This window comes from Glossina fuscipes, unplaced genomic scaffold, assembly GCF_014805625.2.
Source record: "Glossina fuscipes isolate IAEA_lab_2018 unplaced genomic scaffold, Yale_Gfus_2 0, whole genome shotgun sequence".
Classification (NCBI taxonomy): Eukaryota; Metazoa; Arthropoda; class Insecta; order Diptera; family Glossinidae; genus Glossina; species Glossina fuscipes.
This window is the reverse complement of record NW_023998414.1, coordinates 9,196,815-9,215,238: the sequence shown is the minus strand read 5'-3', so window position 1 is coordinate 9,215,238 and position 18,424 is coordinate 9,196,815. Positions and strand designations below refer to the sequence as shown.

General features: G+C 33.4%; 1 protein-coding gene across 5 annotated transcripts in view; it reads right to left on the bottom strand.

Moving 5' to 3' along the window:
• LOC119636086 (dipeptidyl aminopeptidase-like protein 6) overlaps positions 1-18,424 on the bottom strand; it is a 249,463-nt gene that overhangs the window by 33,521 nt on the left and 197,518 nt on the right. The window contains exon 1 of one of the 5 annotated variants that reach the window (XM_038031217.1): positions 9,038-9,227. The exons of the other annotated variants lie outside the window; for them this stretch is intronic. Coding sequence (XP_037887145.1) covers positions 9,038-9,154 — 117 coding nt within the window. The 5' untranslated portion in view covers positions 9,155-9,227. Of the gene's footprint in view, positions 1-9,037; positions 9,228-18,424 lie in introns of those variants that run through there. 5 annotated transcript variants of the gene reach the window in all.

The window sequence follows — 18,424 nt, the reverse complement described above, 5'->3', positions numbered from 1 at the left end:
TATGTATGTATGTATGTATGTATGTGTATGTGTGTACGCAATACAATAACAATAACAACAGCAACAAAAAGAAGGAACAACGAAAACAAAATCAACTTTGAAACCCGTGTGTACTCTTTACCCGGAATGGAAACAGTTCTATGTAAAAAAAAAAAAAAACATCATAAGGCATTGCTTGCATGCACAATTGTGTATCGCACACATATTGTGCCTATATATGCACTAGACATGTTAATGTGTGAGAATATGTGAAATACTGAATTATTTAAACGTATGCCTTATTGTGTACATTTACACCTCATATTATTTGCTCTTTACTGGGCTCCTGTTCCAAGTTTAAACCAGTTTATATATATATATATATATATATATATATAAATATCATATATGTTGAATGTATTGTGCGTAATATATACATATATATATACATTTGTATATATACATATATATATATATATATGTATGGATGTATGTAAAATGCTTTAACAAAGACACCATACATACAAGCAAACTGGCAGAAATGTTTTTTTTTTTTTTCATCTTCTACTAAACACTTATACATGCATAGATAATGTTTTTTATATATTTATTTATTGTAACATTTGTGTATAAATTTTACATATAAGTAAATTTGCGTTCTGTAAAATTGAGAAAAAATCAAAGACTTTAAATCTTAGCAATATTTTTATTTGACATAAATTGAATTTTTTTTTTTTTTTTCTTTTTTCCTTTTCCTTTTTCTTTTTATTATTAATTTTTAATTATTATTATCCTTACGGGTATATGTTCTCATTTGCTGGAATAATTAATTTAAACATATTTGCTTTCATGTTTGACATGCGTTAAGGACCTTAGTAAAATATTTGTTGCAGTGTATTTCTCTATTCTTTAAATGATATTAAAATTAAAAACAAGAGCGATATTTTCTTACTATCTTTCTTTTTCTCTTTCCTATTTTAATTTCTCCTCTTTTTTTATTTATTTTTCTTGGCATCTCTACCACGATTGAACAGAGTGACAAGAGATCGTTTCGATCGCTCGACATATTTACCGAATAAGGGTCAAATTTGAAAATGAGTTTTATCTTTTTGGAAAATGCTTTTCAATCATAACTGGTCCACAAGTAGATACAGCTTGGCAACTCTGCTCCCTCTACGCCCTTTGTTTGAACGAATTGCTATTCGGCAAATAGATTTCTCTATCAAATCCTGTATTTCTCCATTTCGGAAAGGCTTCCTGAAAGGAAGATCAGCCCTTACGAATCTTTTAGAGATTGCCCGCCATGTTTGCAAGGCTTTCTATAGTCACTCTCACACGGATGCCATAAACGTGAATATGCGTCTGTTGTGTAATCCCCTTCCTATAGGCGCTACATAGATTTAACGGAATCCGTGCAAGAGCAATTGCTGCTCGTTGCCCACTTGTCTTTATGCTACCTTACGCGTACACTTATCCTCGTCGTTTCCTTCCTAATTAAGCTAATAAGGGATACTTTCGATTCGCCGACATTACTTGGAGAGATAAACTTCATTGTCCCGAAACGTTTCTATAGGAAATGCAGTTCCATAAAGGTTAGTCAATGTCGATATAATTACGGGTTTTTCAATCTTCTTATGTTTATTTATAGTTTAATCTCAATATCGGATTCATTCAAAACAATCCAATCAACTCTCCTAGATATGCGCCCGCTTGTAATCCCGATGTCGTTATATTCGCTTGCCAAGCTTTTGCCGGTTCGCACTGTCTCTTGGGGTTTCACTTCTAACAAGAACTAACGCCAGCTATGGATATGCCTCTGCGCTGGATCTGTACATTCGATTTTTTTGTTTTGATTTTTTTTTTTTTTTGTGTTTATTTATACATGAATTTTGTTTATTTTGTTTTCTTATTTGTTTTTTAATTTTTCTTTAAACACTTTTTAATCGTTATTAGTAACAATTAGTATAAAATTTACTTCCAAGAGCCAATTCAAATCGACAGTTAATTTATCTTAGCTGAATTTCATGGGTAGATAAAATGAAATAAAATGAAGCATTGATCAGATGCAGTTGCAAGTACCATATCATATCTTCGGGTAAGGAGAAGTGTAAAATATAAAATGTATTTGCACGAACGAAGGTAACACAAAATATATCTATGCTGTCTATAATATTGGAAGCAATTTCTAGGCATATGCGTACGCATCAGTGATGAACAGGTTTTTAATTTTGTTGATTTTCATTTGCAAAATGAATTTCATAAAGAAGCACTTGTTGCATATAAATGAATTTATTAACACCGCAGGGTGCATTGTACATTTGCATCTTTCAAATGTTCATAGTATAGAGAAATTTGCATCGAAGATATCATAAAATGTACAAACTCTTATCAGCGGTCAGTTGTTTGTACAATAGTGTAAGCAATAAAATATTTATGAATCAACTACGACCATAAAACGTTACCCAAAAGGTTAAACTTGGTTTAATTAACTAGACTGATCTTAGTTAGCAATTCATAACTTGCTAAAGATATAACTGATTGCACGGCTTCCTCACGGGACATGACTGATTTCCAATTCATTAATAATCCTATTAATGGTTTCCTATTTTAGAAAGCAATAATTGCCTTTGCTGCATATGCAACATATTTCGGCCTAGGATGAAATTCCCCTTCAAGCAGAACTAGCACTAGCATAACTCCACTTTTATTAATTACTTATCTAAAAATTACTTTAATTTAAGTGAAGGCACACTTCTTGGTGGCGTTGTGCTTAGTGGCTTCACGCCATCTCTACACTGTAGAAATATGTCAAGTCGTATACTTCTACTTTGGCATTGCTATGTTTAGCTGTTTGGCGATCGCATGAAAGATTTCTTTTATCTAAGGAGATTGGATCACTTTGCGATGTTAAGCACTCTGGGCATTCTTTAGCCCAAAAAATCCAAGCAATGCTTGAAAGTATTGATGAGACTCCATACACATTAATTTGGCAACGTGGTCGAGAAATGCACATTTGGAGCGTCTCTATGCAAAGTCTTTTCACTAAAGACCTATATCTTTAGGCTTATGAAGTACAGTTGGGACAAGAATTAAAGTCTAGCGAGTAGGCACAGCGTTTCGAGTTCGCTGAATGAATTTTGCAACAATAACAAATGGATGCTGATTTAGGGGATGTCCCCTATTCGTGCAACACGGAGCCGGAGAAAAAGAACTGAGGAAAGAGGGAGAGATAAGGATAGTGATGGCCCGACTGAGCACTCACTACAGCTGCGAACAAAGTGATCTCTATCCGCAAACATTGGTTCGATAGTTGTGGTTAAGAACCTACAAAGCTACTTATGCGGACACTTTACGAATATATATTTTATGGAAACGCTCGAAGTAGCCATTCATGAATTTCTCATTTTTCTTGTGCTAGATGAGATTAAGTCGCATTGCTTGAGTACGGCGATGGTGTTTAAAATTTTGATTAAAAATTTTCTCATAACCATCGGATAAACTAAACTTTTTTGGAATATGCCCATGTTAGCTTTCATACGATAAATAATTATTCGAATTTTATATTCTTTCCGCTTGTACACCTTATACGTTCATGAATTCATATCTTATTTGGATGGTGCACGCAATAAGCCTCAAGGGATAATTCAACACGATAAACACAATCCCCGAGAGAGAGCACATTATCTAGAGCGCCCTAAAATGATGTCAGGGACCTGTCCTCTTGGTCAGTGAAGGCTTACCTAACACGACATAACTTTGAAATAACGGTTTTAAAGGCTTTAACGAAAAAAGATTATGCAAGTGTTTACGTAAAATGTTAACGTCTTACTAATATATTTCGATAAATTGCTTATACATTGTGCATGCATTATTGAATAGTTTGCGACCATCTCAGACAATTAGGATAGAAGTTCGTTCATCCATTTAAATTTCAACACCTTGCAAGCTCAAGAATACTTTACTCACAATGCGATGGAGCATACGTTAAATTTGCATCAATTGTTCACTTGGCACAACGATTGTGAAGATTAATTATGTAATCCGAAAGCACGTACAATTCTCGTTTTGGGATTCGTAAAAGGAAAACTTGGGCAAGTTGCAAATGCTCTTCAATCGTCGAAAATATTTGAATTTTAAATAATAAATTTAAGCACAAGCGAAAGGAAATTGATTCAAATACGATATCACGATTTAACGTAAGCACCTTACAGCGTAAGTAAAAAAAAATAAGAATAAAAACGATGCGTAATCATTCGATTCTCTTGAGAAGAATTTCTTTTACGACGCTCTAATATTTAATGACCATTTGCCATTAATTTTGGTATAAAATGAAGACTTTTGTGGGAAAAAATTTTTCATATATATTGCCATTCTATGGGAAGAAATTAAACGTCTTCTTCTTCTTCCTCTTTTTCTTTTGTTTTCCAGGTAATCCAATTATTTAGATTAGTTAAAATGTCAAGGAAAGGAAATAAAACTTAAAAAAATTACGTGATTTAGAAACAAAAACGAAAAAAACAATTTTATATAAAAGTTTCGTATAGACACACACACACATACGCGTATGCAATTTCAAACAAATTTAATTTTACTGACAATAAATAAATTAAAGGAAACATTTATACATGTATATATATATATGTACATGTATACATAGATATATATATACATAGATATATATATCTGTATGTATGTACATATATACATAGATATATATATATATATAGATATATGTATAAAATCCAATAGAGATATTCGGAACAGTGATACGCTATACTGGTGAGAGAGAGACTAATTAGTTATATCATTATACAGTCTCTTCTGAATTAGGAAGACTTTGCAAATAGACGTTAAGAGTTTGAGTAATCAATGTATTATTAACCTGAACATTATTGGGTATTAAATTATTATTATTATTATTGTAAATTTCGCAAGAGAAATAAATTCCAAGACTAAAATCTTAAAGCATTAGCATCGGCTTTTATTAAAAACTCTACTGTGCTTGAGATTCGAACCCACGACCATTGAGTTGCTAGTCGAGATTCCTTGCCTTCGGCCTCTCAGGCGGATTAGGGAGTTTTCAGAAAAGATTCATCTTACGCTAGGGTTGCTTTCGTTAATAGGAATAAAGTGTGAAAAGCGGGTAAGAAAGCATCCGGGGTTATGTGTTTGGTAGAAGAACAACTTTCTTCAACTGTTTTGAAAGGAATTCTAACCGTGAAAAAGGAGCTAATGCTTATTGCTTTTAAACATGTACAAATCTAGGTCTTTGTCCAAGGGATTAATTAAATAAAACTGAGGTAAAAAGTGAAAAGAGTAAATTTTGAATAGGTAGTGAAATTGTATTGAATATGCCTGCCAAGCAGATATATTATGTGAAATAAAATAATTTTAATGCTTACGAGAAATTAAATTTTAAAATCAATTTTATGAAAAAGAAGAAAATGTAGGGATTTTCCTTAACAAGATTTCTTCAATAAAAAAATTTATATTGAGATTTAAAATATGTTTAAGATACAAAAAAAAGTTTACATATCTCTTTTGTTTAACTATTTTTTTGGTTTCTCGAGTTGTCTAAGGATTTTCATGAAGAAAGCAGATACAGAAAATTAGGCTTTTCTTCCTTAATCATCTTGTTGATATTGTTAGGGCAAGTATCTTCTGTGTCTTACCTGGTAATCAAATCTTATTTATGACAAAAATTGGGTTTTTCATCCTTAATATCACAGAGTTGATATTGCCAAGGCAAGCGTCTTCTATGTCTTTCCTGGTAGCCAGGTCTTCTTTATCACAGGATTGGGATTTTTCGTTCTTAATCACAGGGTTGATATTGTCAAGGCAAGCGTCTTCTATGTCTTTCCTGGTAGCCAGGTCTTCTCTATTAGAGGAATCATGGATAGCCAATACTTTATATTGACATAATGATGATAGCAAATGCAAATGACTCAGATAGATTCTTTGTCTATCGTTTCGTATGCATCTTATCATGCTATTGCTCTAATTATACGTCAATTATAGATATACGATGGATAAAAAGCAAGCATTTTTTTTTTTATTTTATTTATTTGTTTAAATGACCTTGAAATGAAATGCATTTAAATGACCCAGGGGATGTCCCTATTCGTGTAACACGGCGACGGCCAAAAGGAAGCACAAGTGATGAAAGACAATGACATAGGTAGGTGGCCGTAGCCAAGTTGGTCTCTGTGTCCCATAGATAATTATAATGCCTTTACCGGCTGAACACTCATTAAAGCTACGACTAAAGTAAATCCTCCTCGCACTGGGATTTAAAGTCCCGGCTCTTACCTACTTGGCTAGGCATCTAATATCTTTACTTAATTAATTTTAATTGCATTTGTACACATATACAGATGTTCGGCCACTTTTGAAGCACTTTAATTAAATTCAATATCCCAACGTTGTAGCCGGTTCGCTATTACGTCCAAAGCACGCTATTTCATTTTCCTCGTGATTAGTGCAAAAAATCTTTAGACGGGCAGCGAGGAATACAGCTCCTGTTTCTCCTTCAACGTGCTATCGCTTGCTATCAATGAGTCCCCCGATTTTGGAAAATCTTCGAGCCAGATAGGGCCTAACATTATCTTATTTCCATAATAGCTTTCAGCTTATAAAGGCAGCTTATTTAATTAACTTTGCTTTATTTTCACAATGAACTGTTTTTTCTATCGGGACATGAAGTTCAAATGACCTAAACCGATGTGATCAGATGTTTATATGCGATAAAATATAAATGTATGGTTCAGAGTTTGAGTCGACAGCTAACAGAGAATTGTAAACATTGGCTAAGAAGAAAGCTTTATGAGGAAGTAACAAGTTGTGGTAATAAGCCTAAAGGATTGAAGTGCGCATTGAAGTTGGCTGGGTACAAATAACGTATTTGAAAGCGTTCAAGTGATTGGTCGTTTTGAGTATTCCTATTTGTGCGGTATAGCGTTCAATTGTTTACAGCCCGGCATTCAGTGTTTATCACAGATGAACGCTATTTGCGTTTTTTGCTGTTTTCTCTGTTCTTAATTGAATTAAAGTGGGGAAAAAACCAATACGTAGCTAAAGCTACGGAAATGACTAAGTTGACGTCGAATCAAAACGCAATGGGCTATGAACAGCAAGAAAAAATTTTAGTGTTGAAGACGATGAATGTTCGTGTACGCCCGAACATCCCCAGCGAAAGCAAATTGGACAGCGATCTTCAACTTGGGCTAAGTCAGTCTCCTTCTGATTAGCATAAGTCGATCTCTGCAAAATTGAAGTTGCCTCGAAACCACGCAGCTTGTAATGCGAGAATATTCAAGAGCTACCCGATAAGAGGCAGAAGAGCACAGCTAATGATGGCGCATATTTCGATTAATCAATTTTCTAACGAGCATGTTTTAAATAAAGACGAATTTTTTAAAAAGACCCTCACTATCAACTTGTAATACCAACCCAATAAAAGAAATATTTAAAGTAACAAGGTAATGGAAAATTATAATTAAAATTATTTCAGATTTTAGATGATTAAAGTGATGTACTTGTTTTCTTGATAAAACTAAGTCAATTCTTTGAGATGGGCATTCAATGTTTTTTGTATTTTCAATAAATTAATATAACTTGTGTTGTTTTCAAATTTTCGGTACTTGAAGATTTAATTTGCGGCCGATTCTTTTATGCTGTATATTTCACATGCTTCACATTCGGTGAGGATCAGAACCATTTTCGTATAGATTTTCTTACAATAGTCATTCAATTATCGGTTAACTAAACTTAGTTTTTAGGAATTCTTGCTCTTCGCCTAGGAATCGATGAATCAAGAGTAGAAGATTTACTGTGCTGCGTGGAACAGATTGGTTGTGAACACGGACTTCTTTATCTGAACCTTAATAAAATTAATCATTCCTCCAGAAATTATGATCATTTCCTCATTTTTAAAGCGTGTGCCCAACTGAGTCTTTAAGTTTTTTCAATTTAAAAAATATGTTAAAAGTTACTTCGCGGAATATGTTCAACAACAACAAACAACAAATTTGATCAGCATTTTTATTTATTATTGAAAATTTATTTATTTAATTAAATCATATATTTCATATATTTATAATTCATATTTGACTGACAAAGAGCAAGCCACGAAGCAATGATATGATAGAATAAAAAAAAAATAAATAAATGAAAGAACAAGTCAAAAAATTGCATCCCGCAGTGAATGAATTTTTTATGCCCATTACCGTTATAGAAAGAAAACAAAAAAAAAAAAAGGAAAAGCTAGACAGGGAATGGGCGTGGCCAACTTTATCTATTGCTGTAGAATAAAAATGTGTATCTATATCGTATTGTTGTCGTGGTTTGTGAAGAACGCTTTAGGTATCATTCGCAAATCTTTTGCAAGCTTGTATACGATATCTGCCTTTTTGGAGAACGGGAGAATGTTCACCACCGATAGTAAAAAGTTGAGCAGACAGACATTCGGATTGATGAATAGACGGACATGCTGAAATTAAGGCTGCATTTAATGCTGACTTTATACACTTTATTAAATCTCGGAGGCTTCCTTCTACTTTTGACAGAAAGACAAAAGTTTCATATACTATAATATAGGGTAGGCGTGGTCATTTTCATGCAGATACGTGAAGAATCGCCCATAGAGTATACATGCGAATTTCTATAGATATGCCTGCAATAGTTTGTAAATAATACGCAAAAAACTATCTTTTTTCTTTTTGAAAAACGGTTCACGTGGTACTGTAGGCATGTCCTTCGACGTTTCTCATTTCATTTTTGCGGCCAAAAAAATGTTTAAAATAACCATTACGCAAGCTCACAGATGGACAGACGGACAGGCTCAAACCGATTTAGAATTTGAAGCTGATCAAAACTATATATATATACTTTATGGGATCTTTGAAGCTTATTTTAGGGTATTGCAAACGTTTCGATAAAATGAATGTAGCTCTCATTTTTCGATATAAAAACAGAATTGTACTTGTATATGTTTGCATACGTATATATATGTATATGATATCTACATATATATACATTCACGAATCGTTATAAAACTTACCTCATCCTTGGGCACTAGTGTCACTTTTTTCATAGGTGCACTGTTATTGACAACAACAGTTTCACGTTTTAATGAGGGACGTTTCAAAGCCGAACTGGGTTTTTGAATTTCAACCATTGTGTTATGTTACGTTTTGTTACGTTTTATGCAAAATATAATCACACAATTGACAAATGATTACACGCGTATAAATCGTAATTGTTGCCGACGTTTTGAAACGACATATATATATATATATATATATAAAAGGAAGAATACAGATGCAAATAGGATGGGGCTAACAATGTTACAGCGGAATTTAATTCAAGAGGGCAGGAATGTTGAAATTTGGTAATTAAAAGTTTTACAAGTTAAAGGACTTCTTAAGATGATTCTTTTATGCTTAATAGACATACACGTTTTATATATTACTTTGTATGTATTTTAAAATGATTAAAAACTGGTTTATATCATTGCTATATATTATCATCGATTAGTTTAGGATTTAAAATTGAAATTTTATTTATTTTTGTTTTTATAAAAAAAGGATTTTAATATATTTTTTTTTTGCTTTTTAATTCTTTCGTTATGTAAGGAGTGTGAGGAGTTTTATAATGGGCTGGCGGCTGTTGTCGTTATTCTTAAAAATTTATCATCTTGTTTACTGTAAATCATAACAAACAAACAATCAAACAAACAAACAAACAAACAAAGGAAAACAAAACAAGCTCATGCGACAAGACATTTAAATGTAATCGTACTCGGTTTTATTTAATGCTAGACTTTATTCGTTTATTAATACTCGTATTAAATTTAGGCTAATATTAGCTAAGCATAACTTCTTATTCACATCTTTTTTCCAAGTATTTTCTAAAGCAAGAAAGAAAAAAAGGAAAATAAATAAATGTCCCTCAAGCGTTTATATTCAAATAATAAATGGTGTATGTGACCGAGTATGCGTTTATTGCTTTCACGTTTCGCAATGAATAGCCGAGCTGGTAAGAATCGCGACTATCAAGTCAGTATTCGCGGATTCTCACATCTCACTACGGTATAGTTTGCATTGGTCGCGTTAGCTATAGTGAGCGTTCAGCCGGTAAATGTATAACACTTGCCGATTGAGCGCACACCCATTAAACTGCGCCCATCTCCTTCTCATCCCCCCCACCGGGCACTGGTTGTTGTATTCCTTTCTTCTCACTCCTTTCTGACCGTTAAAGAAAAATGAAAAAAAGAAAAAGAAAAAAAAAAAAAAAAAAACGTGCGAGGATTAAACTGAATGTGTTCACCGATAAAACCGTAGAAAATGATAATTTATGACGCCGAAGACTTTGCAAATACACGAAATGAGGTGCGAACTATAGAAATTGAAAATGAGCCATAAAATTTTATATTGCATTTTCGTTCTATCTCCTCTCTCTGTGCTGAGGCGAAAATACAATGGAAAGCATTTAATATTCTTTTCATTGCACACTTTGCACGTATGTGTTTTGGGAATCCGATATAATATTCAATAGATAGGTGCCAGACGCATACCCATAAACCAATGCAGTGCAGTTGATAATGAAACGATGTGTTTGCTCTTGAGCGAGTGATTGAGTTTTGCTTTTAATGCATTTTATATGGAGAATTAAAGTACATTTTCTCATTGATGTGGCATGAAAGGAATTACGATAGTTCACCTTGTTTTTCTTTCTTACAAATAGTTTTCATTTCTCTTTAAAACGGCACGAAAGGAATTCCGTCCGGTATTTCAAGTCCTTTCTGTCTGCTTTTCTAAATTTTACCATTTGTTTAGTCACCTACGAATTGTATACGAAAGAGAAATAGAAGCGAGCGTGATACGAATCGAGCGAGAGGAATAGAGTGACAGGGGGGAAATAAAGATAGATAAAAATTGTTTTCCTATCAATCTTTCATATTTTTTTTTTTTGTAAACTTCTTCAAAAATAAATTTCTGCTTACACACATTTTAACAACAGAAATTACAATATAGAGAGAGTTTCCCGTTTGCGTTCTATACGGAAATTAGGAAACTTTATTCATAAATCATAAATCAATACACTAATGATGTGCACTCTCGTTATTAAAGTTCAATTTGAGTCATTTTTTAGGCAAAATTAATGGTTCAACGGCCCTGACTGAATGACAAACTCATATATGTAGATGTTTCATTAGTTAGTTTGATAAAGGCCAAGTCAATAATGCCTATACATATCAGCTTAGTGAGGCATATCGTACGCTTGTTCCAACGAAATAAAATCATTGTTAGAGAACGTTATCAAGAAGTGATACAAATAGTATCAAAAACTGGGCCGTAATATGCTAAATGTGCCAATAGTTATGATATCTTCAATTTTGCAGTATAATCACATGCCAGGTTCTACGACAAGACCAGGTCACAAAACATAAGCAGCACTGGCAACACTGTTTAAAATCACTTACTATCGAGCTAATGCCTGTTTATGCAGATCTTCGATTTTCGTAAGAATATCAAGATTATGGGTTTCTCTTTGCACAAGCTCCCAATGCCAGTTGTCGCCCTCGAATGATGTTTACACTCTGCCTAACATATGTAGCAAGTAATAGCTAGTAATGCACAATACTTTGCATAAATAGCTCTTTCTTTCTTATCCTCCTGCAAATTTTCAGTTTTCAAAAAAAAAAAGAAAAAACCGAGAATATCAGTTGCATACTTAATATATATTAAATCGACCGATAGCTGTTATCAATATGTCAAAAAGAATATAAGGAAATGATATTTAATTTACACTGACTTATCATAACGTTTTGTTGTTTATTTAATAGATGTAGTTTCCGAAATAAAGAAGTTGCACCATTGGAAGGTGTTATCTACAGACCCCAACACAACCTCGTAAAAGGTAAGTTTTCACTCTGTCTCTGTCTCTCTCTCTCTCTCTCTCTCTCTCTTTATTCACTACCACAACTTCTAATGAAGTTGAAATCCTAAGCAAGTGCAAGAATTTCATTCAATTTGAGTCACGTTCATCTGTCGGTTGCCCAACGAATTAAATGATTTCTAAATCTTAAAAATCGATCTATTGTTAGTCCATAACAGTGATGTTATGATGCTTTCATTAATTATTATTTCGGATATGATGGATCTATCACTACAGGAAGCGTATATAATTTTCTTACGAATCTCTCCCTTTAAATGTTAATCATCATCATTAACATTAATTACATTAATCGCTAACATCGCGCTCTATTATATTCATTATCACACAGTTTATGAATTTATGTAAAAGCGTTTGTGTAAATATGTAAATGTGTAAATGTGTAGATGTGTAGATGTGTATACATACATGTATGATAATATTCATAAGCATTTATCACTTGTAATAATCTGCAAATAATGCGTTTTAATCGTTTGAATTTTATCACGATAATGATGATGATGATGATGATAATAATAATAATAATAATAATAATAGGTGCCGCTACGAAGTCTTCTGTGAGAGCCAATAAAATCAGCAAATTATGCATGAATTATGCGTAAAATGTAGGCTGACTGTATAGCGAACATAACAGAGGCAACAATTTCAGGCTTTTCCATGATGGTACAGTAATATTAAAATAAATAGAATAATGAATATGAAAAAAAATTTAAAAACATAATTAAATGTTTCCATCCATTTAAAGTCAACTGGTACTATGTACCGTTAAAATATTAGAAATTTGCTTTATTTAATATTTTACCCAATTTAGAAGGATTTGGAAGACATTTGGAGAAAATTCCGTTCATGATAATCATCTATTTTTGTTATTACTATATATATATATATATTTTTTGTGTGTTTTTACTTGGTCGCGTGCCAACAGAGCAATTGTAAGCATTGCTGTGCGACTATGTCCATCACAGATGGTAGGCTTTCAAAAAAAAACGTGAATTAAAAAATTTCGTTTTTCATTATTTGAAATAATTTTGAATGCATTTTAACGGAAACATGCTACCTTTCTAAAGAAACATCATCCAGCTTCTAGGATTTAAGCTTTAATCTTTTACGCTGCGTAAGAGCTGTGACAATGTAAAGGCGAACGGAACGAAGTTTATAGCAATCTTGCTTAGGCTAACACCAGGTGTTGTGTAAGGGTATTTCGTACGCTTCTCCCCTACCTAACAAGGAGTTAAAGAAGTTAATTGTGTGCACAAGTGAAGCGGCTCTTATAGAGGTCGTTGTAGGCTAAAGACTTACAAATCTTGCAGGTAATATGTGAAAAGCTACAGCAGCGAGGCGGAGGAAATAACGAATGAAGAATTTGAAAGCGAACAATTAAAGAAATACAAGCAAAGAAATAACCATTAGTCGTTAAGGGGAGAGTGGTCAGGGCGCAGTCCTTTAAATTTTTCTTTGTATTTATTTCTCTTTATTAATTTACCTTGACTTTGAATTACTTTTTATAATAAACATTCGTATAATAAATATCTTGAACTTGAATTATGATAGAGATAAGAATAATAATTCTTATATATACAATATGTATATAATGTACAATATACATATATATCGTAAATATTGCGTCATGGCTTTTTTTCAAACTTTTTCAAATCGTGTAACCATCATAATACCAACACAATAAAGCTATACTGTAGTGCTTATGAAAAAAGGTGGTAATGCATGATAATTAGAAAGTAAAAAAAAAAAAAAAAAAATATTTAAGCAATTTGTTGTTACGTCAATCAATAGGAATTTCGTTCTGGAAATTTAACAAAATCCTAAAAAACCGCTATTTTGCAGGATATCATTGAATTTGAAAGCACGTGTGACATGTGTGTGTTTACGCTAATGAAAATGCTTTATCGAAATTGGCAAAATGGAAATTGTTTGCTACACTCCTCGTTACATATTTCAATGCTGAAGGCATGCCGCCTCGGTCTTGTCAAACAATCGTTGATAAATCAGCGAAATTCATCAAAGAATCCGAATAAGACCCGGCTGCTGATCAACTAATTGTGAAAATCATTTCTTACTCGGGAGTTCTAGTAGAACTTCTACAGCGACGGCATAATGATTTTATCACAAAAATGGTGAAAATCTATTGATTTTATAAAGTTTTTTGGTAACATATCTATCTTATGTATCACATCGCTCAATAAGTTTCTGGTTCAAAATATATATTGTAACACTACTGGCAAATTTATACAATTTCTAGAATGGTGCCGTATTAAAATTTCCTGACATTTTGACCATTAGTTTTAATATTATATTGGCTTTAGTGACACCACTTGTTTGGTCGCTTTGGACGGCTTTAGCCGCTTATTGCCGACTTAATTCTGAAGTGTATCGATAAAACCGCGTTTCATTCATTGTCACATATGACGTGAAAAAAATCCTTTTTATTTCGTCTGTACAGGGCTCGAAGTCATTAGCACATTGTTGTTGTCAAAAGCGAGTAAACGCGTCATCCTCTTCGAGCAGAGATTCCTCATAGGCATATGTTAAGCCAAACAAATAAATACACTGCCTTCTGATATCTCTAAGATGTCAGATATCTCATGCAATTTACATAAAGGTGTTGTGCATTCACGTGTTTTTTCACGTCTTCTGGAACTACCGAATCCGCTTGATCAGATAGTTCAGCATCATCAGACGGTCCACACCGTCCCGACTGTGTTTGAAATTAACAAATCGCCCATAAAATCATATTTTCGACAGGCATTAGTCGCCATAACATAACTCGTAAGCAAAAGTTGATAGTGGACGTTTATTATCTTATCGAAAAGTCTAGTTGTGTTGTGATCAACACACGAAATTGAAAATTTTTCCATTGTTTTGAAAATTACAAAAGTAGCGCACAACAAGGCGGTGGTAACTTGTAAGCTACTTGTCGGAATGTCATGAAATTTTATCAGGTTCCGTTTGAGGATCGGTAGCACCTCACAAACTATATAGTATTATCTTTCAGGTTAAAGCATCGCAGCATCCATCTCTTCACATTTAGATATATTCTGGACGACAGTGTGTAGACAGCTGAAAGTTATGCGATAGAAACATTAATATTAAAGTGGATCTACATGCGAAAATTTCAGAACATATGAACGTGACAGGTGGCTTTTGTAAAGCAACCAATTTCAAGACAACAAAACTCATTTATTTGTACACTTGACGCGCTTGTGAAGCCAGTTTGTCTACGTTTATACCTTATTTCTCATCCTACTCTTCGCAATGGTGACATATGGTCTTTGTCGATTTCTTTGCAAAGGTAATAAGCTTCTAAAAGGAGATACTTTTGGTCCATTTGCAAGTTATATTGAAAATTTTAACAAAAGTAATTAAAAAAAATTATTCTTTACCTTGGCAATTTATACGAAAATGTTTTTGCATTTTTTGTTGTTAAATTTTATTTGTTAATAAAGTTTTATATTTTCTTGAATAAATATACTTGCTTGCAGGAGCGAAGCATTAACGATAACACTAACAATAGCAACATGAAAAGAGGAATAAAAAATATTTGGTTGTTTTTGGAAATAAGAAAAACATGCCGAAAGTAAAGTAAAGAAACTCGTAAAGTCAAATAGAACGGTTCAAGGATGGCAGTGCCAACTATTTGAGGCAGTCGAGAAGAAAGAGAAGAGTAAATGCTTATAAAATTTTTCCAAGAAAATTTAAATTTTTTTAAATTTCCGCAAAAGAAAAAATTTTAATTGAAAAATTTCGTGTACACTATTCGCTATAATTTATCAACTCGTTTACGTATCTTCAACATATGGAGACAGTTGATGACATTTTAAGAAGATGCCAGAAAAAGGGAAAGGGAAACAAATATAGGGAAGAGCTTTTCAATATTTCGAACATTAACTGTTTGCCGCCTCATTTTCTATGACACTTTTCATTCTGTTCACAGCTCGTTAGGGCTCTTGCTTGAGAAAAATTGATTCACTTATGCTCAGAGCAATTACAATTTGCTTGACATCTTGACTTGACTTTTAGAGTGGAAAGTCAAATTAGTTCTTAAAATTTCGGAATAAGCGATAGCTTCACTTAACTTGAAATATCTTAAGATAATGGCAGTCGAATCGTCGTTTGCCTTTCACACTGGTTTCTTTGTCGCAATGCTATCACAACAACACGAGCTATTTTGTTGATGGGCACAGGGGCAAGGGTCATAAAATGTTATTGAGGCCCTCTCATCAAACACTCGCACGTGCAAAGTATTGAATGTAAGCGTTTATGTTATGGTTCCAAAATATTAATTTTCGCAATAATTTTCATACTCCGATCGAGCTAAGACCACGACCACGACAACGACCATGACCACGATTTTTCTGAAATAGATTTACATTACATCGCAAATTTGTTAAATAAGCCCCAACATAAAGAATAAATCAGTGGCTGTCAAGAAATCAATCTTAAGCGAAACATCATTGCCTTATAAATACATATATAACTGTTGGTGTCTTAAGGAATAATTTCCATTCGCCATTGTCAATGCACATATTATTTTATTCCGGTTCATTTAACTCTGCGAAAATTGATAATTTCTCGACATAAACTGCTTGCAAATTTGAAACGTTTGTGGATGAAAATGTACACGAGAAATGTACTCTGCAACCTAGGCACATATGGAACGTTTTACACGATTTAAAAATAGCAGTTGAAGATTTAATGATAAAGAGCAGTTTAAGATTTTATGAGTACGAGGGGAATTGGAAAGAATATTGAATTAAGACTCGCAAGACAAATTTCTGAAGAACACTTTGTTCAATGTTCAATATTGATGAGTCAACAATTTTTTATCTGTTGCAAGTATTGAAATATTGCAAGTATGAAAATTATACTCGGTCGTGGCCGAATCTTTTATGCCCATCATCGTTTTCTAAAAACGACCAAAAAGGCAGAAAAACAGCTTATACTATATAGCATTGGGTGGGCGCGGATGGAAATTTATACTGCGTATATGTTGCACTTTATGAGTAAGAAGTAAAACATGGGAAGCGAAGGTGTTCACGATTTTGGTCGCGTAGCCGTGTAAGCGATGTAGGCGTATCTTTCAGCCGATTTACTTCCTGTTGCAAATTTGTAGGCGGCATCTTCATTTTTGCGAACGAGACAACGTTTACCGCAGACGCTCACAAAGTTGAGCAGATGGACAGATTGACAGACGGACATGTTTACATCGATTCAGAAAATGATGCCGATGATCAAGAATATGAATACTTTGTGGACTCTCGCAAACTTCTTTGTGGGCGATGCAAACGTTTCAATAAAATGAATATACCCTTCATTGTTCGGTGATGGGTATAAAAAGATTAAGGCAAGCACAGAGTTGGCGAAATTGGACCCTGTACGAATACAGGATGAATAATTTTTTTGCATTCCGTTGTGATTGCTGATGAAAAGTGCATTATTTGCAATAAACCTAATGCTCTAATACTAAGCCAGCGTTACCGCCTTGATCTCCATCAAACGTCGAAACGTCGAACGTTAATATCTTTTTTATGACGTTCCCTGCTTGTTCAAAGGGAAGCGCCGCAAAAGGGAAACGCTTCTTTAATGTACTTTGAATGAAGATTCTTGCAGAAAGAAAGAAAGAGATATCCCTTCTGGTAATGTCCGTAATGCTCTCCTTCTTTGCCAATTATGTCGATCGATATAAAAAAATAAACTTGCGATGTACGCCTTTAGGTTCTTTCGGGGATATTAAAAGCTAGTTGACATTCTATACTGCATTCAAACTGACTTCTAACTATTGAGCAGAAGTTTTGTATAGCGATGGGGGAAAACTTGATTGACCTGTGTATGCATATAGGTGCGCGTTAAGGGCGGAAATCACTGTACATTTTTTTGAAACCTTTTTCTTTTTTATAAGCTGAACATGTGCAAAATCCCGCTTTGAAGTATCAAATCCCTGCTCTTTAAATGGCGATTTCTAGTCCCTACAATACATTAACACATCTATGGAAAGTATTTGTGTTCATCCAAAAGCATTTGTAAGCAAAAGTATACAAGCGTAGTTCCACAAAGACAACCCTTGAATATATAGGAAGTTTGGGAGGGCTTCCAGAACTTTGCGTACATCTGCCATGGAGTTACAAGTTTAGGACGAAACTTTTTCATATGATGGCAGATGCGCTCAGAAAATTTTCATCTTTTATTCTTTCTTACATTTTGCCAACTGTGAGAACTCCAAGAAGACGCGGTTAATGATCACAAGATGCGTAAATGCAAATTTTTTCGATTTCATTTGAAACACCAGGCAGTAGCTATATGTTCAATATTATTAATACAATTTCTTTAGACTAATGAAATGAATTGTTAGCCTAAAATAACTTGAGCATTAATAATACAGGCTGTCGGCTCTATTTCAAAAAAAAAATATCTGATATTGAGCCTAATAGCTTCAATAAAGTTATGTATATGTTGGAGAGAGAGAGAGAGAGAGAGA